At 32.4% G+C, this 25,959-nt stretch overlaps 3 protein-coding genes across 5 annotated transcripts in view; all 3 read right to left on the bottom strand.

Moving 5' to 3' along the window:
* Positions 1-22: 22 nt before the first annotated feature.
* On the bottom strand, positions 23-2,554 carry LOC138187969 (cuticle protein 19). Its single transcript, XM_069129291.1, has 4 exons — positions 2,458-2,554; positions 1,231-1,283; positions 873-1,122; positions 23-344 (listed from the first exon to the last, which is right to left on the bottom strand). Exons 1-4 carry the CDS (start codon positions 2,491-2,493, stop codon positions 75-77), a joined length of 609 nt encoding a protein of 202 aa, XP_068985392.1. The 5' UTR covers positions 2,494-2,554; the 3' UTR covers positions 23-74.
* Positions 2,555-3,037: 483 nt separating this feature from the next.
* bonsai (28S ribosomal protein S15, mitochondrial) lies at positions 3,038-5,271 on the bottom strand. Of its 3 annotated transcripts, XR_011175301.1 has the most exons (6): positions 4,885-5,271; positions 4,551-4,684; positions 4,217-4,412; positions 3,817-4,143; positions 3,477-3,625; positions 3,038-3,232 (listed from the first exon to the last, which is right to left on the bottom strand). XR_011175301.1 is itself a non-coding variant. In XM_069129282.1 (4 exons), exons 1-4 carry the CDS (start codon positions 5,121-5,123, stop codon positions 3,885-3,887), a joined length of 828 nt encoding a protein of 275 aa, XP_068985383.1. In that variant the 5' UTR covers positions 5,124-5,271; the 3' UTR covers positions 3,794-3,884. The 3 variants fall into 3 exon arrangements, 1 of the variants encoding a protein (XP_068985383.1); XR_011175300.1 differs by having other exon boundaries at positions 3,038-3,625; XM_069129282.1 differs by lacking the exons at positions 3,038-3,232; positions 3,477-3,625 and having other exon boundaries at positions 3,794-4,143.
* Positions 5,272-5,992: 721 nt separating this feature from the next.
* LOC138187960 (midasin) overlaps positions 5,993-25,959 on the bottom strand; it is a 133,727-nt gene continuing 113,760 nt past the window's right edge. Inside the window, exons 17-27 of the mRNA XM_069129266.1 lie at positions 24,701-24,930; positions 22,734-22,945; positions 18,279-18,749; positions 16,563-16,972; positions 14,077-15,281; positions 9,702-13,915; positions 8,284-9,536; positions 7,774-8,130; positions 6,793-7,582; positions 6,493-6,733; positions 5,993-6,280 (exon numbers count right to left, since the gene is read on the bottom strand). Coding sequence (XP_068985367.1) covers positions 6,098-6,280; positions 6,493-6,733; positions 6,793-7,582; positions 7,774-8,130; positions 8,284-9,536; positions 9,702-13,915; positions 14,077-15,281; positions 16,563-16,972; positions 18,279-18,749; positions 22,734-22,945; positions 24,701-24,930 — 9,566 coding nt within the window. The 3' untranslated portion in view covers positions 5,993-6,097. The remainder of the gene's footprint in view (positions 6,281-6,492; positions 6,734-6,792; positions 7,583-7,773; positions 8,131-8,283; positions 9,537-9,701; positions 13,916-14,076; positions 15,282-16,562; positions 16,973-18,278; positions 18,750-22,733; positions 22,946-24,700; positions 24,931-25,959) is intronic.

A 25,959-nucleotide genomic window follows, 5' to 3' on the forward strand; every position in this document is an offset into this window, starting at 1 on the left:
CAAAAATGATCGGAAGAACACAGCGGGATAAAAACTAGATACAAATTTTTATTCGCAGAACATTCGATTTACCTTTAATGAGGATTGGAAATAACAGTTACCGGTAGAAATGCTTTCAAATTACTATCTTTTTTCACGTTCTTTGGGGGTTCGTTTCTGGTTACGACTGCGTTGAAGCCATTATGGTCATCAGCCGTGTAAGTGACTGTACGAATTGAACCATCCGCTTCTACCACAGAATATTCACCCTTTACCGTGTCACCGTCTCTCTCTTCCCACGCTGACTTAGAATCGCCGGTATATCCATCCAGGACGCCATAATTAAACGAGTATCTTGGATGAGCCTGCAGAAAAATGAGATTCTATGTGAATAAATAAAATTATACTTGTTGCATAAATAAGATTATACTTCCTACATAGTACTAAAACTTCTTATCCTGAAATAAAAAGGTTTTTTATTTTATAATATCATAAGTTTGTATGACAGTTATACAGAAAAGGGCACACTTTACCGAGTCCAATGATAGTTAAATATGTTACATTATAGAGGACAACATTCAGAATAACTTTTGCCTTATACATGTTACCACCGCTTGGCCTTCGTTTCCGAGATATTCATGGAAATCTTCCATTATATTTAGTTTCCGTTATACTTCACCCTGGCATATAGCTGGCCAAATTTTTACACAGCCCATACGATTTTATAAGTGTATCATAAATTCCAGTGTTAAACTCAGTGTTGATCTTGACAACATATTTCAAGCTCATTGAAATCGGTGATGCGTGTCTTTCTCTGTATAATTATCGTTTTTATCGTAATTCAAACAAATCTATTATAAATAACGTTGCTAAAAGTGTCCTTTACAAATTACCGTGAATTCTGCTTCTTTTTCATTTTTTGTATCGGTCGCTACAACGGCAGACGCCGTTTTAAAAATCGGTGGCGCAACGTATACCAATGATGACGTCTTCGGCAATGGTCTGTACGAGATCGGAGTGGAAACTTTCACATAAGTCGGAAGTATTGGTTCTACTTTGCCTCCGATTGATTTAAGGGCGCACGCCACTGGCACTGCTGCCCCACTCGCGGAGATTGCATCGATTGGCGCGCAAGGAAATCTTCTAAATATCAAACAACCGTTTCATTATATAAGATGATTCTAAAGCTTGATGAATTGCTAGCGATAGTAATGAAAGTTTGTAAAACTGTAATGGATTATGAAATCTTACTGTTGTAGGACACCAGCAATGATCAGCTTCAGAAAACAACACAAAATCACGATCTGTAAGAGAAAGGAGCAAATTGGAAAGGAAAATTTGAACAGAAAAAATGGGAACGTCTAAATATCTTCGTTATTATATATATGCGTATATATGAAAAAGTTTCTTAGATGAAAGGAGTACAAAGGTTCGATGAAGTAAATATAATGCCAAAGAAAAAAGTTTTCTCACGATTACTTTTAAAAATTCTTTTTTATGTATTCATATGTTTCATTTTTATATTCGTATAATAGTGCGATATTATAATGTAAAACGAATTATAAAAATTCAAATTCAAATTCGATATGGCACGTTTCGTCACGTTGTCCGATTGATCTCAAATTTTACACAGGAACACAGAGAAAACAAATTCGTTGGTCGAAAAATAAGATGTATTCTAATATACATACATAATATGTGCGGGAGTGCTAAGGAGTTTAGAAAAGTTTAAAAAAATGTTTAATATCTTGGAAGTATAAATATGCGCGAAGTTGCAGCGAAGACACCCAAGAATCGAACTATCTACCGCGCATGCGCAGATTAGATTTTCATTGCACAATGTCTACTGCAGTCTTAAGGAGTGCCGCTATTCACATTCAGTGGTTCTCGAGCAACGTTTTGAAATAAAAAACAACCTAAATCCTAAACCTTCGAAACGATTGACCAGATGACTAATAAATCAAAAAAGCAATGTAAATGTTCCATTAACTATAAGAACGCATATCATAGGTCGAAAGAAGTCGAGTCGGATGTGGGAATTGATATTTATATACGTTTCTTGCCAATTGTGAACCGCTACATTAAGCAACCGCACTTTCAACTAGCAACCGCGGGGCCACGAAATAAAAAGTGATCGATACATTTATAACGATTTATGGAATCGAGTCTTTTTAAGGTAGAGAAATGCATTAAGATTACATACGTGCGTCAAAAATTCCTTTTTTATGCTCTATTATAATCGTTATTGTGACTTGTTTCTTTTTTTTAAATTTGATAAACCAACTTTTTTTATATCTTGTTATAAAAATATTTGTGCATATCCCTGTAAAATGTTTTCTGCGCATCTCTTCTCAAATTTAAAACGATTAACATAAATTATTCGAAATATAATATGTAAAAGGTTCTATCGAAATAATTCAGTACTTAATATCTATTATTTTTTAAAATTAATTGTATAAATAGTAATCTTCATTTTACCTTGTCGGTAACACTTTTTGAAAACTGCGACTGCATGTTTAGAGAACTATAGAATCAGCGTTGTGTAATGAAATTTGCACCAGAGATATACTTCTTAGATTTCTTCCTGATTTCCCATTAAAGATTATCAATAAATCACATTTTTCTTTTTTCGAAGAAAAGTATATTCTTGATAATTAATTAATTACATACACATAGAGTCTTCTCAAATATTTGCAAATATTTGTACATGTGTATGCACTTATGAATAGAACTTAAACGAAATTTTAAGGTCTACTAAAACTTTCACGGCGGTCCTTCAAAGAATAGAACATCAGCATCCAGCTCATCTTTATATATGGCTTATACAAGGTGTTAACAATGTTAAACGATTCTTTTCGATACAAAAGTATTTGGTATAATTTTCAATAATTGAAACAATATTTTCAAACAAATTTTGCCTTTTATTTAATTACAGATACAATAATTGAATTGTTTTGATCACCCTATATACACGAGAATTTTTATCTATATTGTTCCTATCTTTATGTAAATAAGAAAGAAAATCAAGCAACATTAATAGGGAAAATGAAATTAGAAATTTTGCATGATTTATTCTTTATTATGTACAAAATATGATAAATGAGAATTATAGATACTATGATTCTTATAATTTAATTATGTATATGATTAAATTATTTCAAACACCCGGTATGTACGAGAACGTTCACTTACATTGTTTGGGTCTCTCTTGATACAAGGGATGCGCAACATGCAACCGTGGGAACGTCATCACCTGTTGGAACTGATGTTCTTAAACTACCAATGCAATAGCAATAAAATATTTACGATCAATATAATAGATAAAATAAATATAATAAATAAAATATTTACATAATATATTTAAATTATTTTATATGTTTATCTTTACTCTTAAATATCTATTAATACTCAAGTTTGTACTTATAACTCGTTATTCGAATTGCATAGAATAAAAATCTTTATTTGATTATATATCAAACCAACAGATTAAATAATACCTTTTGGATAGAAAATAGATTTTCTTCTTCTAAAAAAGCGATTTTTTAGGATTATTTACGTAATGTCAAACTTCAAATTAAATAACGTTTCCTAAATAAAATAACTTCCTTCAAATATGTTTGATAATTAGATAATTCCCATTTACATTCTGGAAATAATTTTGTATTATAAAATACCAAAGATAATATGAAATAAAAATATTAATATTTTAGAAAAATTTCGATGTTTCTTAATTCTCAAGTATTTTTTCTATTTTTAAAAACACCATGTGCTTATAAATTTAAAAGAATTTTCTGTATATCAGAAATCTTATAAATTTTTATATTTTTTATTATTTACCAGAAATCAGTTTAGCAAAGTCAGAAGTTAGATTAAAAAGATGATTAAGGAATGTAGGAAAAATTTATTTATTCAATCTCTTTTGATAATTCTTCTACTCTCTGTCGTGCAGCATCAATTTGCTCTTGAGTTACAGTTGGTTCTAGGCCATACTTTTTTTCTTCTTCTAAAATATACTCCAAGTTTTTAACCTTTTGAGCGAAAAATGTCTTTTGCTGTTCTTTTAATTCAGCTTTAAATGCATTTAATTTCTGCTGAATAATACCATCGCAATAATTTTTGGTTAGTTGCCTTAGTGCATTTTTTCTCGACACTGGGTCAGGAACTCTATAATCAGTTAAAAGTTAAAGAATGCATATAATACACAATTTATTATATACAAAAGTATATAATATCATACTCTGGTTGAGGTACATAAATAAGATTCAAACGTTCAAGGAGCCATTCAAATCGTCTATAATCCCATCTTCGCAAATGTGCAAGAGACTTCTTTCTTTTATCAATTAATTCTTTTAGAAATACTTTGGCTTTTACATTTTTTGGATGCTCTTCTATATATTTTTGAAGATATTGTATTTCACTAGTCATTGCAGCAACTGAAACAATTTATTTTGTTTGAATATATAACTGGAAAACAACTAGAAATTTTTATAAAATTGTATATAGTAAATTATATATAAATCAAAATTAACATTAATACTTTCCAGAAATTTATAAAATAAAAGTATACTTACTTCTAACTTCTGCGGAACCTCGATCACAAACATGCCTCTTCACAAGTCCTATCACTCTTTCTCTTTCTAGATTTCTAAATTCTTTTTTTGGTTGAAAATCCAAAGTGAACATTTTCTTTACAATTTCATCTGCACTACGTTAATAATTAAACAATGATTAATTGTCTATATTAGTTGGACTCTTATTTTGAATAAGACACAAAAGATAGGCATAACTAAAGAATATATATTTTTTAGGATACAAGAACTTTAATAAATGTAGTTTTTATTCATCTTTGTGGGATAACAAATTATCTTCTATATAGAACAATACAAATGTATAGTTATTACTTACTCTTCTAACTCTTTCGAATTCTGGTAATAGACTTTAATATCTGTAGATTTTACAGATACTTTTATTCCCAAATCACCGGTTTGTCGTGGATCTATGCTCGGGATTTTGACTGGCCGTGTCCACTTAATTTTATAATCGTCGATGGTTTGAGCCATTCCGCGGCTCAAATAACCTCCAAACATATATACATTGTTCACTCTTGTACTTAATAATTTACAGCAGTTTATTAGCGAATTCATATTTATTTATAAACTAGGTATTACAAACAGTCAAATTAACTACAAATGATAAGTTAATAAATATAAAATATACAATTGCTCAAATATTGTCAGTACAGACTATACGCAAATAGAACACACATTGCGCATGAACATGATCATTAGCTAAAAGCAAGTTTCCAATCAAGAGTTCACATCTTACCGTGATGTTCTAATTGAAGGTATTTTTTAAATTACAAAGAGCGAAGTAGTTAGGTATTCGTATTTAAAATTACAAATAAAACTTTTAAAAATCTTTAATTATTTACATAAATATTTTAAATTCATGAAACTATTACAAATATGTATGTAGATATTCATTAAAATTCTTTTGAAAGATTTACATTGTTACTAAAAAACTATATTGAACTACTTGACTATACTAGTATTTTTTACAATTATAAATACATTACATTTTCAAATCTTTGTAATTATCTCTTATAATTTTCATACCCTCATTTTATATGAAATTTGAATTCCCGCTTTTAAAAACTGTGTGGTTTGCACATGAACAGTAACAATGTAAATAGGTTTGCGTGCGTAAATGTGTTTAGTATTTATATCATTAATTATTTTATCAGTGATTAGTATAAATTTACATAAATTCATTTACTGTTACTATAGGTTACTGTATTTCCAGTTAAAATTTTATGAAAATTTAATATATACAAAGGTATATAATTAAAAATTGTATTGTAAAAAGGTATATAATTAAAAATTGAAAATAATATGTATTCTTCTAATTTATATGATGTGTATTAATGCAAATCAATGTATGTTTTTCTATTTATTAAGCATTAAATATGAGTAATTTCTTTATATAAGTTGTTGTTGAGGGATTAAAAATAAAATGTAGTAAAAACATCATTATATTTACAACATCACTGTGTGATGAAAGTACACAGTAGTTTAATTACACATAAAAATTAAAATAAAATTATTTACACAAATTACTTTCATATATCAATCCTGCCTACAATCTCAAACCATTGTCTTAATGCATCACTTAACACAACAGGTAATGTATCCAAATCTCTAAGAATAATATAAAATGGAAATGGGAAATTATCCATGTAGGAACTTATACCCAATAACTTGCCATCTTTGAAAATTGGCATTCTTATATCAAGTATTGAATCCTAGAAAAAATAATACAAGTGATAAAGAAAGCAATTTTGAAGACTATTAGTATATAATTATAAAAACAACATATAAATATTTGAAAAAGCTTATTTAGTATCTTCAAAGTTAATGAATTATTCGTTAGATGTCTAATAGAATTTAAAAATTTTTCATTAAAAAGTTCAAATTATATCATTTTGTTTAATTATGAATTTTATTAAGTGCTCACCTTATTGAAAGGATTATCAACTATTATGAAAACAAGGAAAATATTCAACAATTTAGCTTTCCTCACAGCTGCAGTTACTTTTTCCGTCCCTTCTGAAAATATGCCTCTACCATCAGATAAGATGGTTACCAACTTCGCATTGTCAGAAGAACTATTTTGAGATGTGAACATTTCCATTGTGAAATCAAGCAGTTCACCAATCATTGTCTTCTTCTGCTCAAATTTCATTTCTTGAATTAACCTAGAAGGATGTTTAACTTTAAATAATAATACATTTATTTAATTTCCTATTACACTTACCTAGCACCACTTTCCTCTGTAAAGTTTTCCCCGAAGGGATGAAGAATATTCACTCGTTCCCCGAAATTGATAACAGCAAGTTGGCCAACCTCTAAATATGTCATAGCTTTGCCAATCAACGAAAGGGATTCAAACGCTAATTCCTTTGAATGATTATCAGCCATACTACTAGAATCATCGATAGCTAACACTATTTGATAATCTCTTTTTGATGGTTTTGTGCGTCTCAACCAAATTTTGTCTTTTCGAAATTCGCTGGCGATATAGGGAATTACTTTTCTCATGTTTATACGCTTGCCAGTTCTATAGTCGCCTTTTAACCGGGAGGTTAGTGTAGGTTCTAGTACCAATCGCAATTTTTCTGATAATTCCCTAGCAGCTGATTCTGTTAGAGCACTTATTGAACTCCAAGCATTCGCTGCTTCTATCGAAGATGGTCCTTGAGACCACTGACCTAACATATTTTCGATTTCAGTCCTTCTTTGTACAATATCATCCGTGGAAAGATCATAGGATTCCGATTCCGGCAATTTTGTGTGAATAGTGGATTCGTTTCCTCGTAAAACACGACTTGTTGCCACTGTTTCACCTTCAACTTCACCTCCCATTTCAATTTGTTCCACATCATCTGATTTTTCACCCTTGACATTTGTGGATTTGTCTTTTTTCCTTTCTGATACTTTCTGAGGCTGTTCTTTCTTTATTTCTTCTTCTTGATCTTTCGATTCCGGATCTCTATGCATCTCAATGTCATTGTCTTCCAATTTATCTTCCATCTGATCCTTTTCATCTAAATGTAATTAGGTAATTAGTTTAGACTATATACAGAATATTATCTTTAACTTATTGTTACATTAAGTAATATCAATTTTTGATTTTTTATAGTAAAATAAAATTATCTTCTAAAAATTAGGGAAATATTAGACAGCAAGTAAATAATTAAATTTTTTCAAAAATAAATAAGCTTGGGAAAAAATTTACCTTCTTCTAAATTCGACGCTTGTTTTTTAATTTGTTCTTCAGTCGCAGCATCAAAAACGTAATCATCAAATTTCTCTGTATTCTTAATATGCTCATAAGTTTCACTCTCACCGCCACCTTCATTTTTCTCTTTTTCTTCTTGACTATCTAGATCTTGCTGCATTGCAGTGGTTTTTAATTTCTTCACTGAAGATTTGGTATCATCATCAAGCAAACTACGATTTTCATCGCTTTCACCTGGTTTTTTTCGTTTTGAAACAGGTTTGGGAGATTTCTCCTCGCCAGAGGTAGGAACATTCTGTTCTTGCTTAGATCCAGAATGTCCTTCACGTTCTTCTGTTTGTGATTGACCGGTTCCTTCAAAATAGAAAAACATAATTTAAGAATATATTGTGTATAAGATTTAAATAAGATTTAAATCTTTTAAAGTTTTTACAAATATTTTATGTAAACTAAAAATAGTTACTTATAATAATTACTTTAAAGTTTTAGAACATATAGCAAGATTACCTTTATCTTTTTTATCATCTGTACTATTTTCTGTAGGATCTATTTCCATTTGTTCATCATTTGATTGACTTTGTACCGCGTCTCTAGAGCCATCTTTCCTTGATTCAATTTCTTGCGAAGCATCAACTTCTTTGCTTCCCGTGTCAAAACTAGGTGGTGCCTTATCTTCCTCTGTTTGATTTTCCTCTATGTTCTGTTCTTCTGTATCATCTCCTTTATCCTCTTCAGGATTTATAACATTCTCATCCCTCTTTTTATTAGCATCTGCATTTGGATCTTCTTCTTCTTCTTCATTTTCTCCATCACTAGAATCCTGCTGATTGTCCTCTTCGGAACCGTTTCTATTTTCAGATTCTTCATCTTCTTTCTCTTCTGGAATTTTAGATTCCTTCATCTGATCAATATCAAAAGGATCTTCTTCCTCGCCCTCAGGATTATCCTCTTTCATTTCTTCATCCAAATTAATATCTTCTGGAAGTTCGAAAGGTTCTGGTTCTATTTCTGGTTGATTTTTTCCATGATAAGGATCAACCTGATCCTCGTTTACTTCAGGCTCTTCAAATTCGTTAATCTCTTTCTTTTGTTCTTCTTTCCTTTCACCATCAGGTTCTTTTTCTACATTTCCATCTTCATTCTTGTTTTCATCAGTATCTTTTGCGCTTAATTCTTCTTGTCCAGTCTTTTCACCAGTTCCTCTCTCTTCTTTCTCATTTTCTTTATCTTCATTTTCATTGTCTTCTTCTTCCTCTTCATCTTTCCAAATTTCTTCATCAAGTTTCTCTGCAGTTTCATCAGTTTCGCCCATTTCTTTGTCGAGATCATCGTCTTCTTTATTATTTTCCTCTTCTTCACATTGTTCAAGATCTTGCATGTGGCCTTCGAAATTTTCTGACATCTCTATACCCTTTTCTTCTTCCTTTGTATCCTTTTTTTCATTGTCCTTCTCTTCTTCGTTTATGCCTCTAGTTTCTTCCAACTGATCCTCCGTTTCAATCCTCTCTGAAACATCTTTTTGACCTTCGCCTTCAGCCAATCCCATTCCTCCCTCGACTGTACCATCATCTTCCTGATTATCTTCAGATGCATCCATGTTTTCTGGTTGACAAAATCCATTTGTTGCTAAATCCAGAAAGACGTTTAATTGAAGATAGAGGAATTTGCAAGTTAGGCGGAAAGATGCCACTTGTTCGTGAAGATAATAGTGAAGAAACAAAGTATATTGTTCTAGAAGAGGTAGATGTTGCAGAAGTGATCTAGACAAATAATACAAATCATTAAACTATTTTTAGATTTTAAAAACTGCGTAAAATTCTACATTGAGATATTAAAATAAAGATCCTCTATTTTAAAATTATTTTATTATTTACTTTTACCTTATAAAAATGTGGAAGGTCCACAAGTGTGATGATAAAACTTACCTTATGCAATTATTTGCAGAATTGACATCACATTCATAAATAATTTGTAATAATTCTCCAAGTATTTGTGATACAGTGTTCAACCGTAACTCTGGAACAATCTTCTTTAATGGTTCTATTAATCCTTTTGTCATTAGATCCTCTTCAAAATCATCTGTAGATTCTTTCTCAGGATCAGTTGTTTCTCCAATAGACTTCTGACTATCTTGAAGTTTCTTTTGAATGACAAGCAGAATTTGTGTAATCAATTTATCTAATTTAGTTCCATATTGTTCTAAATTTTCAGATTCAAAAGATTGTTTTATCGCTGAAGTAAATGTTGATTTGAATAATTCAATACTTTTTTCAATTTTTTGAACTAAGAAATCTAAATTTTTACTGAGTGGATGATCGAGCGTAAAAGTACACCTAAGATCAATTAATTTTCTTTTGATTTCATTGATCTCTTCGTAACTTGTTTGCAGAAAGTCAACATGCTTTTGATGAAACAAGAAGACTTGACTTGATTTCACAATCTTTCTTGAAGTTGTGATCCACGAATTTAATTTATTTGCCATATTTTTTATTAAATTTAAGCTATGTTTCATAGACGCAATTGAAGTTTTCGAAATATTAGCCTCTTTTAAAACAGGAACCGCAGTTTCATTTAGATCAAGAAGGTTTTCCTCTGTGAGAGATTCCATTGGACAACTCTCCAAGAAAATTATAATTTGTTTCATAGACATTTGTAATATTTCTAATAATTCCTGGAAATTGTTTATGATGATCTGTAAGTTTTTCTGTGCGGGAATATCAAGTTTTTCAAATTCTACGATTTTGGAAATATTTTCTTGCATGTCATTTTCATTTGAAGTCTTTTCTACCATGTCTTCTACCATTAGTGCAAGATTTGACACTTGGATTCTAAATGGAAGAAATCGTTTGAAGAAATTTGCAATCGTTTCTTTTTGGCGATGAGCTAACAATACAAGGTGAACTGAAAGGCCGCGACAACGTTCAGCATTTTGGATATCTAGATTACTTTTTCCAGAACTTAATATACCATCAAGGAAATTCAATTTAATTAAAGATTCATAATAATACTTGTTACAATCAGACCATTGTTCAAGTAATCCTTTATCTACATTTACACTTTTGTTTTTGAATTCAAAACATTGTATTTCTTGCAGATCTAGAGGTACAGATGTGAAGTTTGTAATTTCATTTTTTCTATTTTTCCAAGTCAAAATACCAATTCTATATGAAATTCCAAGTCGATTTAATGCTTTGAAATAATTTGTCAGTGCTAACTTCTTTTGTTGAAGCATGCTCTTTAACTGAGCTTGTTGCTTGCCTTTTGTCAAGGTTTTATCAACTTCCAAATTTCTCAGTCTTTTGCTTTCATCGAGACTCTCTTCTATGAAAGTTTCAATATCCTTCCGAATTTGAGAATAATTGTTTCTTTCAATAATATTTTCACAGAACTGACGAGTTTTGTGAGTTAGTTTCTCAATCTTTTTTAGTTTTCTTGACTCCAAATTGATTAAGAAATCAGATGGTCGGAGTTCTCTTCTGGAACGTGTTTCCTCTGTCTCTGCTTTTGTCTTCAAGGTCAAATAAGATGCAACATTTAGTCGTAAACCTTTTTGGAACTCTCTGACAAATTTGTGCAATGTTCTACGTGTTTTTTCAGCAGTGTTTTTCACAGACCAATAACTTATATCATTCCATCTTGTAATTTTGATGGTATCTTTCAATTTCTTAGCTATAGGTTCTTTTAAAACTTTTATCTTATTTTGAACATCATTAAGAAATTGGCTATAATACAAATAAATATTCCAGAAAATAGCTAATAATTCTTTCTGCTTTTTTGTTTCTTGGAGATGATTAATATGTTGATAGAAAAGAAAAATTAATTGAAGTCTTGTTTCAAACTCAATCAAGGACGATTCTATCAAGAAACGTTCTAAACTTTCAATCACCTTTTCTTTTGAAACATTATCAGATTTAGTTGCATCTTCTAATTTCTCAGTTTCTTCTAACTGTTCAACATTCTCAGTATCATCTGTAACGTACTGATCTATTAAATTGAACAAAAAAAACCACCATTTTGAAGCTCCAGTTTTCAAATCATCTTCAAGTACTTCCAATGAGTCCCTCCACCTTGAAATCTCAAGTTTCCGCCAACAAAGAATCTTTTCACCAAAAGATACGATAAATTCTGCTAAACTAACATCGAAACGAGCATTTTCTTCCCACTGCTTCATCTTTGTTAGCAATAATTCCACTCCAACCAAAAATCTAGACAAGGAAGAATCGATGGAGAAACTGAGAAGTCTGTCAATTATTAGTTTGATCGAATTTAAAATGGGATTTTCAGGCCATTCTTTTAGAAATCCATTGATTCTTTCACAAAGTCTGTCAAAAAGTGGTTGACACTGCTCAATTTCTGGAATATTAGGGTCTTTATAGAAGTCATAGACTTCTCGATCACTACTTCTATTATCAAAATTGGATTTTTGTGAGATTAATACGTTTAAGCAGCATACTAATTGAGAAGACAAATTTTCAGACCAAGTTTTCACCGAGGATCCTAGTATTTCAAATCTTTGTATCAGAGGTTCAATGAAATTTGATTCTACATTAGATTCAGAAGTTTCTAAATTATTTTTAGACCTTGGAGAAATATTTTTTGAAAGAGTTATTAAATTTCTTTCATCAGAAAAACTTTTCAAGATATTCCAGTGGATTTCTTGAATTATTCTAGCATCCTTCATAGATATCAATTCAATAAAAGATTCCTTATCAGTGGAGATATTTTCTGGAAATTTTTGGAGTTCTGAAAGGTCCTGTTGAAAACCTGGGATTATTTCTGCTAGCTCTAGGAATTCCTGTTGATGGCCTGGGAACATATTTTTAAAATCCAACTCCTCTTCTTCTTTCTCAGACTTTGTTTTAAATAAACTTTCTTTTTCTTTCATCTCTTCTTCCCTTCGCTTCTCTTGCTCCTTCCACAAGATTCTTATTTTGAAAAATATTTTGTTTAGTTCTTCCCACAGGGATTCTATATTATTTTTAACCAGAGACAAATTTTCAAGCTCCTTCAATGCAATTTTAGCCATTGTAAACCTGTCTCTCTGAATAGCCTTTAATTCTGACTGTTTTGTTAGAATGAACATTAGTTTTTTTGAAGAGCACAGCTTCACTAAGTTTATGTAATTCTCTTGACACAGGCCAACTACAGGAAAACGCAGCAAGTTATAACAGATGTCACTATTTACGTTTTGAAATTGCATGTTTGAGAGTTCATGAATTAAAATTGATATACCATGATGTAAACTGAAAATTGCAGACATCATTGGGGAAACAAAGTCAGGAAAACCAACCAGGAAATACTCTTCCAATTTATGAGAGAATCTTTCCAGCGATTTCTTCCAGATTATAGCTTCATGCAACTTTTCTCTATGTGAATCTTGCAATTCCCCTTTTTTAAGTTGTTTAGCAATGTCAATCAATTGGTATTTTTGTTTCATTATCGATTCAAACGAACCTATATTGATAGAAAAATTCTCTATCTCTTCTCTCAAATTTTGGAACTTTGACGTAGGTCTCATTGCCTGAAAGTTTTCAAAGTTTTTTGCTTTGTTGGATGATATTTTCAAGTGATTGATTCTTGATACTTTTTGGGCTTTCGACATAGAGGTTCCAAAGATAATGGATTGTAAATTTTCAATGCATATCAAATGTTCCAGTTCAGAAATATTTTTTCGTATGTATTTTGATTTCAAGGCAATTTTTTGAACTGGATCAATGGATCCTAGATCACTAAAGAAAAATATTTGTAGATAGCCTAAGGTCAACCATCCAATTCCTGTTGTAATGACATTGTTTTCATTTTCTAATTCTTCTTTGATTTTTTGCAGTGAAGTTAGCGTATAAGTTAATTTAAAGGGCCTATATCCTAAATCATTTTGTTCTTCCATGACTTTTTCCATGACAGGCAGGTAATAATTTATGAGAAATCGTAATAGGATAGAGTCGTTGTTGGACATGTTGAATTCATCCGAGTTTAAAACCAAAGAATTTTTCCATAACAATGTCTGAATCGTTTGCAGAAGTTTCTTTTGGTTCTTGTAATTTCCAAAATTGATTAATTCCCTTTTGCTTCCAGATTTTGAATTTAGAAATAGTTCAAAGATTAGGTTGCAGAGGGCTGATTTGTTGACGAAGTTTGCCTGAAAGTTGTATAATAAAAATAGTAGATTAGAAACTTAAAAATAGATTAATTAGGTAGATTAATTACAATTTAATTTCAATTTAAGATTTAAAATATATACATTTAAACGATTATAAGATATGAAAGAATTACCAAATAATTAAATAAAAAGAAAAATACCTGGGAAATATTAAAACCGTCTTCCATTATATCTTCTTCGTTATCATACCAATGTAAAAGAATATTCGAATTTTTAACAGCGAAAGATCTTTCCGCAAATTCCTCGACAGAGCAGAGCAACTCAGGGAACAAAGAGATCCTTCGTTTAGTTAGCATCTCATTAGCATTCAGAGCCTTCATCAAACTGATCAAACGCGTCGGTATCGTTGGAACTTGCTCGAATTTTCTAAACACGCTTTCCTCGTAAATTCTCCCAAATCCTCCGCAAGCTGTCTCAACAAAATTTCTCGATTCTTCCAAGTCCGTAAGATTCTCAGAAATTTCATTGCTCTTGTTCAAATTCTTTTCAAACCTTCGGCGTATTTCCTCTCCAATATCTTGCGCAAATTCGTCGCAAAATTTCCTCTGGAAACGATACGCGAAAGACAAAAAGAAAAATTCGTAAATTGGCCATATTTTAGCTTCCACGAAATTTTTATTCTTTCTAACATCATTCTCGTTGATTTCTTTAACTTCTATAATATTTTTGGTCATTTCTTCAATTTCTCCTATATCACTAATTATATTTGCATTCTCTCGATTATTTCCGAAATTTTCGACACAAATTTCAGCGAATCTCTTTCTGAAAGCCAAATTTTCAGAGGATCCAATCGCGGCGATTTTTAATTTCGTTTTCAACGAATCGATCAAATCTTCTTCGGTGATTTCGAGCTTTCTCGATATGCATCGTAATTTTTCATGGAAAGTCATCGAATTTTCGGAAAAATGAGGCGATGGAATGCACAAAACCCGCCGGACTTTCTTCCGAACTTTCTCAAATTTATCTACGTCGGTCAACGAGTCTAGATATTTCTTCGAAAAGTCTGACAGGTCTTTTTGCGTTTTTGAATCACATAATTTTGCATCGATCAGCGTAAATAGTTTCCTGATAAATTTCATCAGCCATTTATAATGGACTTTCATTGACGAGGAGATTTCACACGGATCGAAGGATGTTCCTTGTAATTTATTGATCAATATCATCTTTCCCATGTCATGAAATCTTTGGTACCATTTTAAACCATCTCGCAATTCTACGTAGTCCTTGTCGTTTAACGATAAGTTTTCGTTCTGAAGTATCGTTTCGATGATCTTTCTGGAATGTTCACAAATTTCTGCGAATTTCGGTATTAGTGGCTCCTTCTTCGACATAGTTGATATTCCTCCTATGAAGAGATAAGAAATATTTAATAAAATGGATTATCGGAAACTTATATGTACAGGATGATTTAAATATATTTTTTTTATAAGTGAATTGAAGGGAATTAAATGTATCTCTTTACAAGAAATTTTATATATAAAATATAATATTTATATATTTATATTATATATATTATATTAATAATATTATAATGATATTAAATATATATAACATTATGATTATATTATATTATAATATATATTATTGCATTATTATTATAATATAAATATAATATAATATTAAATAATATTATAATATAATAATATTTTATATACAAAATGTTAAATTTGTATATTTATGTTATATTTATATGTAATATATATAATATAAATATAATTCTTCTTCTAAATTCTACTATAGATATCCGGAAAAATTGCGTAAATTTCTTTCAAACGAATGTAACGGTATCGCGATAAGTTATATTACAATACATATTATATAATAAATATTAGAAATATGGAAATATTCCGAAAGCCTTTATCGACTAACTAAGTGGATAATGGCACAGCCAAGAGTGTCAGGAAAACTAGCAGCTACACAACAATAACAGAAGCACAAGGTACAGAATAGAAGGAAATCTGCCATGCGGAGAACGCGATACAGAAGCAACAAAAGACAGAAACCACGTATTAAGCAAGTGTGTCATAAAGAAATTGGACCAAGCATATTGCAAGATAGAGAATGGCCAGAAATAGCAAAGATAAGAAGCATCGAGAAACAAGCATGAGAGCTGACAAATTTCATAAAAGGAAGTCTAAAGCTAAAGACATTATGTCTGGAAGAGTAGATCTAGCTGCAACATCAGTAGTTTCAAAGAAACCACAAACTAGCAAACATATTGCGATACTGAGATATACTGCAATATTAGGTACTATACTATATTACAATATTATATTTATACTGCTAATAGAAACACACACATGCACACACAATATATATATATATATATATATATATATTCCACATACATATCATAATTAAAAGTTGTGGTAATTCAAAGTACAAATATATCGCAATATAGCAATAAGTAAGACTCGATATACAAGTTACAAAAATTACATTGGAATACACAAAATATAATTGCGATACATTTGTATACAAGTAATGTGTTAAAAAGCTCGTACCAGGCTTTGAGTCTCACAGCAACAAATAGTATACATACGCACATAAACAATAATATAACGTTAATCTTTTGCAATATGGAAAAAGCAATTCCAATAAGTTTTTAATAAATATCTCGCTTTACCTGAGCAAACAATAGCCGAATATTCCCTCAAGTACATCATATAATCGTTTTTCCCAGTATGTTTCTCCGTTTGGCAATGCAAAGTTATCAATCGAAAGTACAACACGATAAGCAAATTATTGGAGGACGTCGGAGGTTCGACGAGATTCAATGGGATTTCTAGAGCAGATTTCTTCCTGAATAAAAATCCCATATTTTCAACTTGGTTGCAAAGATGCTCATTTATCTTTGCCAACTTATGATGTTTACTTTCCGAAAAAATATCCCAACTCCAGAGTCGTCGTATTTGCAGGTCATCCAGAGACGACCGTCCGTAAAAATCGAGTAAAATGTGTTCGAAGAATCCCATTGTGTCTGTGATGGGAGGTTGGTGGAAAAAATCTTGGAAATCAATTTCCCGCGGATCGCCGCTGAAAATGGAGCAAGCAAGGAATGTTATATATACTACGTCTGCGATATTGATTTTCACGCTTTTTGATTTTGTCTAAGATAAAATGAATGATAATACCAGCTATCTTTCATATTCTTTTGTTAAATTGAAACTCGTTTACAATTATACATACGCTATCGCTCAAGAGTATTCGCAGACACTCGTGTCTTTTTCTTAGAAGACGTACACGTTTTAATGGCAAAACCACAGTCAAATAAAATTGCAACGATTTCGTTCTACGTAATTGCCATAGTTTCGTACATTATAGCCAGATTAAATTGATTTTCGAAAGTCGATACTTTAATGACAAAATTATTTTTAGTTTAATGGTCCGGTTTAGTTATTTAATACTCAAATTTAGTTTAATGACAAAGCTACGGTGAAATAAAACTGCAACGATTTCGTTCTACGTAATTGCCATAGTTTCGTATATTATAGTCCGATTAAATTGATTTTTGAAAATCGATACACGTGTAATCGCAGAACTGGTGTTTATAATTGTCTATTTCGTCACTTGGCCATTTCTCTATCTAAGAGATTCATATTAATTACGTTAATATTTTATATACAAATATTTATTATAAATATTTATAATTAATTTGATACTAACAGATCTTGGACGAAACACTCACTTTCTCTCTTCTCTCATTGTGTCTAAGGTATATGTCTGTTAGGTGAGCCTTACTGGACAGTCCATACTATAATTAATTTGTTATGAACTAAATATAAAATTGCATTTTAATTACAAGGCATACTAATATATAGGTTTTATACAAGTATTGTATATTATATTTATTTCATTTTATTATTACTAGTTTTTATATATTATATATTATGTATAGATATTAATACATAATAAATAATAGGTAGGAAGACGTTAGTACAACCAGTGATATTCAAATAGCAAATGCATTAGTCAAGTATATCAGTATACACAGTAAACACTAAAATAAACTGTCGCAAATTTCAATATGTAATTTAGATTTGTATCCAATCGATTCCATAGAACGTTAGTTATAAGTATAGTTTTATAAAATTCGCACATAATTATGACAAGTGGATCAAAGTGTCTGGACACTTACGAGCGATAGTGTATATACATATAAGAGCTTCTTTATGTAAATTATTTTATTTATCATTTATCTACACTTTGTTTTATTTATCAAGCGTAGATATCACATATACAGTATTACAACGAGTGAAAAAAATAACGAAAGACGTCGACTATTTTACTCCTCGTAACGCTACTTCGTCGCCTATAAGTCACATTCGTTGACTTTCCTTACCTCAGTTTCTCTAAAGTTAATTTCAAAAGGAATCCTTGTTGCTTGATCATCGCCAGTCTTGCGTTCTTCCTGAGATCGCACATTCTCAAGGTCATTGGATTTAGTTCACAGCACAGACCAGGTTCCTCGTCTCTAGCAGTCTCTGACAAAACCTCGTCGACTTTTCTCAAAGCTTCGTGCTTCGACTTTGCGTCGAACGTGCCACAAAGTTCACGATACGAGTTTCTCAACGACTGCTCGAAAGCAAATCCCTTCGACATTTGTTGGACAGTGAACGATGCCACTTGCAACATTTCGTTTAGCTTGTACTGTTTATCGAACAGGCTTTCGTGAATTTTTAGCAGCAACCTTTGATGCCTCACGTTTCCCATGCCACAATTGTTTAACAAAGACATCACATCTAAGGGATTGGCTAGTACAACGTGTTGAGGGGTCGGCACGCTGATTTCTACGCCTCTGTTTCTCATCGCTCTGTAACAACGCGCAGAAAGATGCTTTTATATTGGTTTTATGTGGGGTTGTCGCAAAAGCTTTTCTCCTTCTATCGTTAGACATCTACTTTTCCAAAATTACTACGGTTTGCTCAGAAAATATCGTTCAAAATGAATCTTCCATCTCATTTGTCGAGTCGAAACTTTTATTACGGGGAAATTTTGTTAAGAGGGTATTCTGGTCTAGAGGGATGAATTTCGGGCGATTTTTGAAGCTCTGTACAAGCGAAACAACAAATATTTTTGCTATCCTTCTTTTTAGCATTTGTTTATTGATATTTCGAGATTACGTAAAAAATTCACTGAAAAAAAACTCAATATTTAAAAAGTTACGAGCTGGCAAAGTGGGTGCTGGCAAAAAAATGGGGCGTCGTGGCGTGCATGATATCAACCCTTCTGGTCATCCGAAATAAAAAATGCGAACGGATTCTTAATTAGTATGGATGCCGCTATCGTCTGAACCTTGGAAAAGTCAATACAACATTTTTTCACAAAATGACGGCCGTTTGAAAAAAAATTTCTTATTTCGCACGTTTTCTTGACAATTCCGAACGTTTAAGAAATAGTAATATTAAAGATTTTGAGCTGAGCGTGGTCCGGACGATAGAGGAGTATATAAGGAATATTCAGACCAAATTTAAAATGAATCGGTTCGTTAGAACTTGAGATATCGTGCACGCCAACTCGAAAAAAGTAGTTTCGAGAAAAACGCGTTTAAAGTTTTGAGACGAGTTTACTCGGACAACGTCTACCGTCTACTATTCATTTGTTCCGGTCAGACCGGAGCAGATGCCGCGTCACAAAAATGGCTGTAACACATAAAATAATTGAAATTTTGAAAAATCCTTTTAAGGGCATATTCTTGAATGTCTAAACTTTGGAAATATGAAAAAAAAAATTTTTCGATTTTTTCAAATTTCTAGACCAGAATACCCCCTTAATGAAAGAAACGAATGGTAATGATGCGGTGCAAAGTTTGCAGAGCACAAAGGACGAGGTAGAATATGCCAATCAAATTGCAACAGTTTGTTTCAGACGGCTGAAGATACGCTGTGCTTAGCGTTGGTGGAAAAGAACGCCCACGCGTCTTTGCTAATTCCAACAGTTTTGTGGCGATCGCTATCTCAAGTTTACCTTAAGCTGGACAAATTGTAAAGTACAAATTAAATAATTAAAATAGAGAAATAGAGAAATAGCCGCGAAATAGCTAGAATTTAAGTAAGTTCGTACTAGTTTGATTAAGAAAATTTCCTCAAAGGCTCGACTCATTGGACGGTATAAAATCCCGGTTGATCAATATTTTCCGAGCAAAGCAGAGAAATTTCGGAAAAATAGCATCACAAGGCTTTGGAAACGATGGAAGGGAACGATAAATCAGAGTGAAACGTATATAATTCGATAATATTGCAGAGAACATGAAATATCGTACACCTAATGTCCAACGATAAAACGACAAGAACTTTTGGGGCAACCCTTGACAGAACTTAACGTTTCTAGTGCCGAACAACGATATATCGTTGTTAGCAACACTTGCGAAAAGGGCCAACGACGATATATCGTTGCGTGTGCGACGGCGCCTTACTATTCGTATCGCGAGACAACTTTATCTCAAAATAAATTTGTAAAACGTTATAAATGGTTGAATTTCTCTGCAGAAACCCTGTGTGAGATGTTCCACAATTGAAAAAATTGCTTATGGGTTTAACTTTTTGTTATATTCCGCGATACTTGATACCGAGACTGTGTATACGCCAGTGCCATAAGATAGAAATCCGATACAGGAGATTTGCTTGAGGTCGTAGTCACAGGTTTCAGATGACACTGTTTAGAACAGAATATCTCCTTATGTTTCACAAAATAATCTTGCATCGACAGGGCGAGAGTACAATTTTTCGCGGGCCTGTGCGAACATCGCGCTCAATTTGTTATCTGTGCAATAAAGAATTACAATGTTTACGTTAGTGATCATCGATGCTAAGTAAATTATTTGTATGAGTAATAATAAGTAAATATTACACATTTTCAGTAGCCAGATAACAATAAATGTTTATATAATAACGTTAGAATGTTATTTCAGTCATGTTGTACTAGCTCACTTGTTCTGAAGCAAGTAATCCTGACGCCTATTGCGCATCATGGCATTATTATTTAGTTTTGTAGAGCGCTAATAAGTGGGACATATTATTTAAATAACTGAACCTATCATGATCCTCAGAAAGTTCACGATAAATATATAAGAACAACATTAAAGTCTCACTAATAGAATCCTTTAATTTTGCTGCTCTTAGAGGCCTTGTGTAACATTCATTTACACTGACACTTATATTTCTCACATAAAATTGCATAAGTTCTGTTAAAGATGCCATACTTTTTTCTGTATGTATACACCTGCACATTTTTTTAAACTCTAGGATCCAAGGAAACAGCTCAATAATTGATGGTTTTGATTCATCATTGTTCAATTTTAGTCTTCCATTGTTTTTAACCATTTCCTTTTTGGTATCATTTTTGAATTAATTCTACTGGACGAATCAATGGGAGTTGCAATTCCGTCCTGGTATACACTTCCATTGCTTTTTCTGCAATATTGTGCAAACATTTCACAATGTTTTTTTATATCAAATTTATGCTGCAATAGAGCTTTTGTAGAATTTGGTTGACTCTTTGGCACTTTTGGCAATACATCTTCTAATATACTTGATGAGAATGTAGATGGCAATGGCCCCAGAGATGCAATTGCAGCAGCTGTTGTTTGATCTTTTACAGCCACATTTTCATTTATTTTTCTCCACAAACGATAAATAAAAAAGTAACGAATATACATAATACTAGATTCTGGGTGAATGGGAATATTTTTTATTATTTTCCAATAAACGAGAGTGAAATTAAATTTTAATTTAAGTTCTTATTTGGTGAAGTATTAAAAGATCTGATAGTTTGCTAAGTAACTGAAAAAAAGAAAGGTAGTTATAATTGGATCTAAAATATGATGATAACTGCAACACATTAGTTGTACCTTGATTAAAGTATCTAATAAATGTTCCATGGAATGTTCTAGATAAACATAAAAACAAGAAGTAATCCTTGCACAAATTTTATCATGATTTTCTCTGCTTTTCCTAGATGCTTTTAGTTCCATATCTATGTAGAGCGCTGATACATTTATTTTTGTATTTTAATATTAGAAATTGTGTTCCATATAATCGAGAATGCAGTATTTATGCTTTATACTCTACGTGTTCTACATCAAACTATGACCAGACCATGACTATTCTTATTTGCAAATACTGTGTTTATAAAAGAAGACTGATCTCTCCACTTTTCCTATCGATTTTGAATAAGTATTATCATTATGATTTTCAACAAATTTTGAACTACAATTGGCATTAATTTATTCTTCCTTTATTTCTAAGGGGAGAAGCAGACCTTCTCTCATAGGTGGTGATTCATACGGCGGTTCCACATCAGTAAATAGAAGACATGACACGCAACCATTTATCGCTGCTGGGGTCCACCATACTTGTATTAAAATCGGTAGTACGACACAGGCTAAGTTGACCATTCCCTTAGGAGAAGGAGCCGCTACATTTGACTTTGATTGACTGTGACTAACAGTCTCGAGCTTTTGCTCATTTCCCTTGATATAGGTTGCCCCCGAAAGAGAAAGTTTTCTTTCGGGGTGGGGGAACGATTCCTTCTTTTATGGAAGGCCCTTGCGCATTTTTCCAAGTTCCAGGATTTACGGCAGGTGACCAATACATACGCTTAACCCCTGGACCTTTCTTCACGGCCATGTACCGCTACATTTTGTGATATGTTCCTTTATGAATTTTCTAAACATCATTTTTACCTTTTTTGGGGATATTTTTCCCAAAATTACAATTATCAAATTACATCAAATTGGTTCGGTATTCCTCGCTTAGGTACAATCCTTTCGTTCGGAAATAAAAGGGTTATTACTTACCTGGATATTTCCCCGTGACGAGGATCCATAGCGAGGAACAACCTGAAGTTCTCATGAGCTTGCACGGTAAACACATTTCCACCTTCATCGACGCCTTTCTCGCCGATCGTTAGAGCGCCGTTTGGTTCTAGCAAGCCATTCAATCGGTCCAAAATTGCTGGGCTGCAGAGATTCACCTGGTCGAGCAGTAACCACGTACCATTTTGCAGACACTGCAATGGAAAATGGAATTCCCTTATCGGTTTCCTTTGAAGCCCAACGCTTTGATAACAGATTTCATAGAAGCCAATCATTCATCTTAATTTTCCATTCTTTTAACGGATAAGATTATAAATGACAATAGAAAATTTGTATTAAAAATAGACAGAAAGCGAAGAAACTATCATTAGAAGCGAAAAGCCAAAGAATATAAGAACAAATACAAATGGATATTATTTTATAATGTTTTTAGTGAATGCAACAAGTGTAACTTGGTAAATAGATGTTTTGTAAATAAATTATCTGCAACATAAGTGCTCGATATAGTAAACGTAAATTTAATTAGGTCGATGTAAATGAAAACTTTAACCACTTACATATGTAAATTTATAGCTAGTTGGTAGTTTTTGAGGTTAAAAAACAAATCGCCCAGAATAACAAAGAATACTACACGTTATTAAAAATAAAATATAAAATAATAAAATAAATATCTCATTATGTACTATTGCGTCGTTTAGAAATATACACAAGAAACTACAATAAGACGACAAAAGCAAAGCAATAAACTTTGCATACAGTGAGACATACGAAAGAATTTTGAATTCCACAGCGATAGAACCAACAAACTAGCTGACCTTAATGTATACCACTGTCGATAAAAAGAATTATTGGACAGATTAACCGGCAAACTAGGTTGAACAACGGCGATAAGACAAGGAATGAAATATAAATTGGAAGAGAACGTAGCATGTCAGCTGTGCAGCACCAGAGAAGTAGAGACAGAGAATACAAAACACATAAAAATGAGACCAATCACATTGAGAAGCAAGGAATGAGCGGAAACAATAACAAGAACGATCGAAAAACAAATGAAAACTGACAAACTTTGTAAAGGAAAGTACGAAGTCGAAGACTTTCTGCATGAACGAATAAAGAAACGAAAGAAAAACGAACACAAACATAATATCAATGACTGATGCACAGAAAACACACAGTAACACATACAGGTTTGTATCATAGTAAACTAAGATGTAAATGGACGAAAGTAATTGCACAAACAATTAGTTAAATAGGCAGAAACCTCGGTACAACGAAGGAATAAAATTCCTCATCGTTCTTTGTCTTGTAAGGGCACATGAGTCAGAGGACGATGCGAATCGAGAGCGACTCATATTGCTGTTTTGCCTTGAGACATTGACACCATCTTGACGTACCAAACGTAGCGATAAATAAACTCCGGGCAAAACAATGTCGCCGCTACGTGCAACCGTCGATCGAAGTTGAATTTCGAATTGAAGTTAAGACAGTCAGTCTTTAGAGGAGTCAGTTATCAATTAGTTAATCAGTAGTCAGTTAGTGAGTGTCGAGCAATCTTAGAGCGATCATCATCGAGCGAACGACGATCAACTGTGTTTATAACGGCAAATAGTTTGAAATATATTGACTACACTAAGCATCAACTCGTCTCATCACTATATACACCAACACGATTAAACGTACTCCACAAACTATTGGCTGGCAACTACGTGATTTTGTCAATGCCATCTAATGACAAAATCCGCAATCACTTAGTTGCCAACCCAATAGAAACTCGTAAGATAATTACGCGATGCGCGTTATTGAAATACAAAATGAAAGAAACAAAGAGAGAGAATGCGAATATGACTGTAGAATATGAATCTAACATAGTTTTCTGTGCTTTGGTGCCTAAATATCATCGTAAGACAGTGTGTGAACAGAGAAAAATAAAAAAGAAAAGAATTGCTTACCTTCACCAACACGCTGTCAACCCACTCGAATTTTCCACCAGCGTTCAAGCATTTGTCCTTCTCTACAGCAATCGATAGATCGGTCAGCTTTTTCTCGATCTCGTGTAATTCCTGTTCGCAGGAAACCTCGAGCTCTTTCATCGCTGACACCAGCTTCGATAATTCTTTCGTTTTACGTAGAAACTGCTTGGTCTCCGTCGACATGGTCGTTTCCATTGTTTCCTCATCCCCTGAATCCAAACAAAACATTCGTAAACCGAAAATATTTCGCTGGAACGGAGTTTGGCAAAAAAAAGAAAGAAAAAGAGAAAAAGAAAGAAAATAAAAGAAAGGAGGGCAGGAACGACGTGGTTTCGTTTCTAGAAATGAATTAACGATGGATATGTGGTCTAGCTATGCTTGGTAAATTTGCCTCTCGACTCATTAAAGGTCAGATCTCGATAAGTAAGTCTGGACAGCTAAAATCTCGTAATGAAGTATCACGGTGAAAGTAAAAGGAAAACAGTGATTCATGAGACTAATTCCGCGAGCGCCGCGACGTTTTAAAGACGTTTACTGTTTAAAAGTTACCAACTTAAGCAGAAACTTAAATCCTCGCTTTCCTCAAGAGCACGAGTAACGAGGAAATAAATTTACACTTTATCAGTTTACTTGGTGGTGATGCGAAGCGAGTTTCGGATTAATATTATTCGCAGATTTTCGACTGATTATAAATTAAAAGGCGAGCAATTTATTAGCAGGAAGAAAGCAGGAAGTTAAACAGGAACAAATAGAGAAATTCTAAATTATTCGCTCGCCATTAAAATTCATCCGCAGCGAACATAGAGACCATTGCTGCCAACGGTTAATTTCAACAATTTTACACCACTTTCGTCACTACGCTGTGTTCTATGACGAAAATGACAAACCAGTCGAAACGATTTATCGTTAGAAATTATCTGCGATCTTTACTCCGAATGAAATTTGTTTTAGTCGAATGAATGTATGTTAACACTTTACTGACTGCTAGCGGTTCAACAGCATACGCACGTCCGACCGGCAGCTCAGGCGCAGATTCTCCCTGGCGCTGGCTTTGTTTCGGTTTAGACTCTCCAATACCATTCTTTTCGTTCATTGCGAACAGTAAGTTTTTCAAATTGGTATAAAACTGTGGGAGCTTACAAAGCAACGCAACTGACGCAACTGAGCAAGGTACCTTAGCACTAAATAACAAATTACTGTTCAAATAATGAGAAAGATTATCCGTGACAAAAAGCCGA

This window comes from Bombus flavifrons, chromosome 16, assembly GCF_040668555.2.
Source record: "Bombus flavifrons isolate JBK064 chromosome 16, iyBomFlav1_principal, whole genome shotgun sequence".
Classification (NCBI taxonomy): Eukaryota; Metazoa; Arthropoda; class Insecta; order Hymenoptera; family Apidae; genus Bombus; species Bombus flavifrons.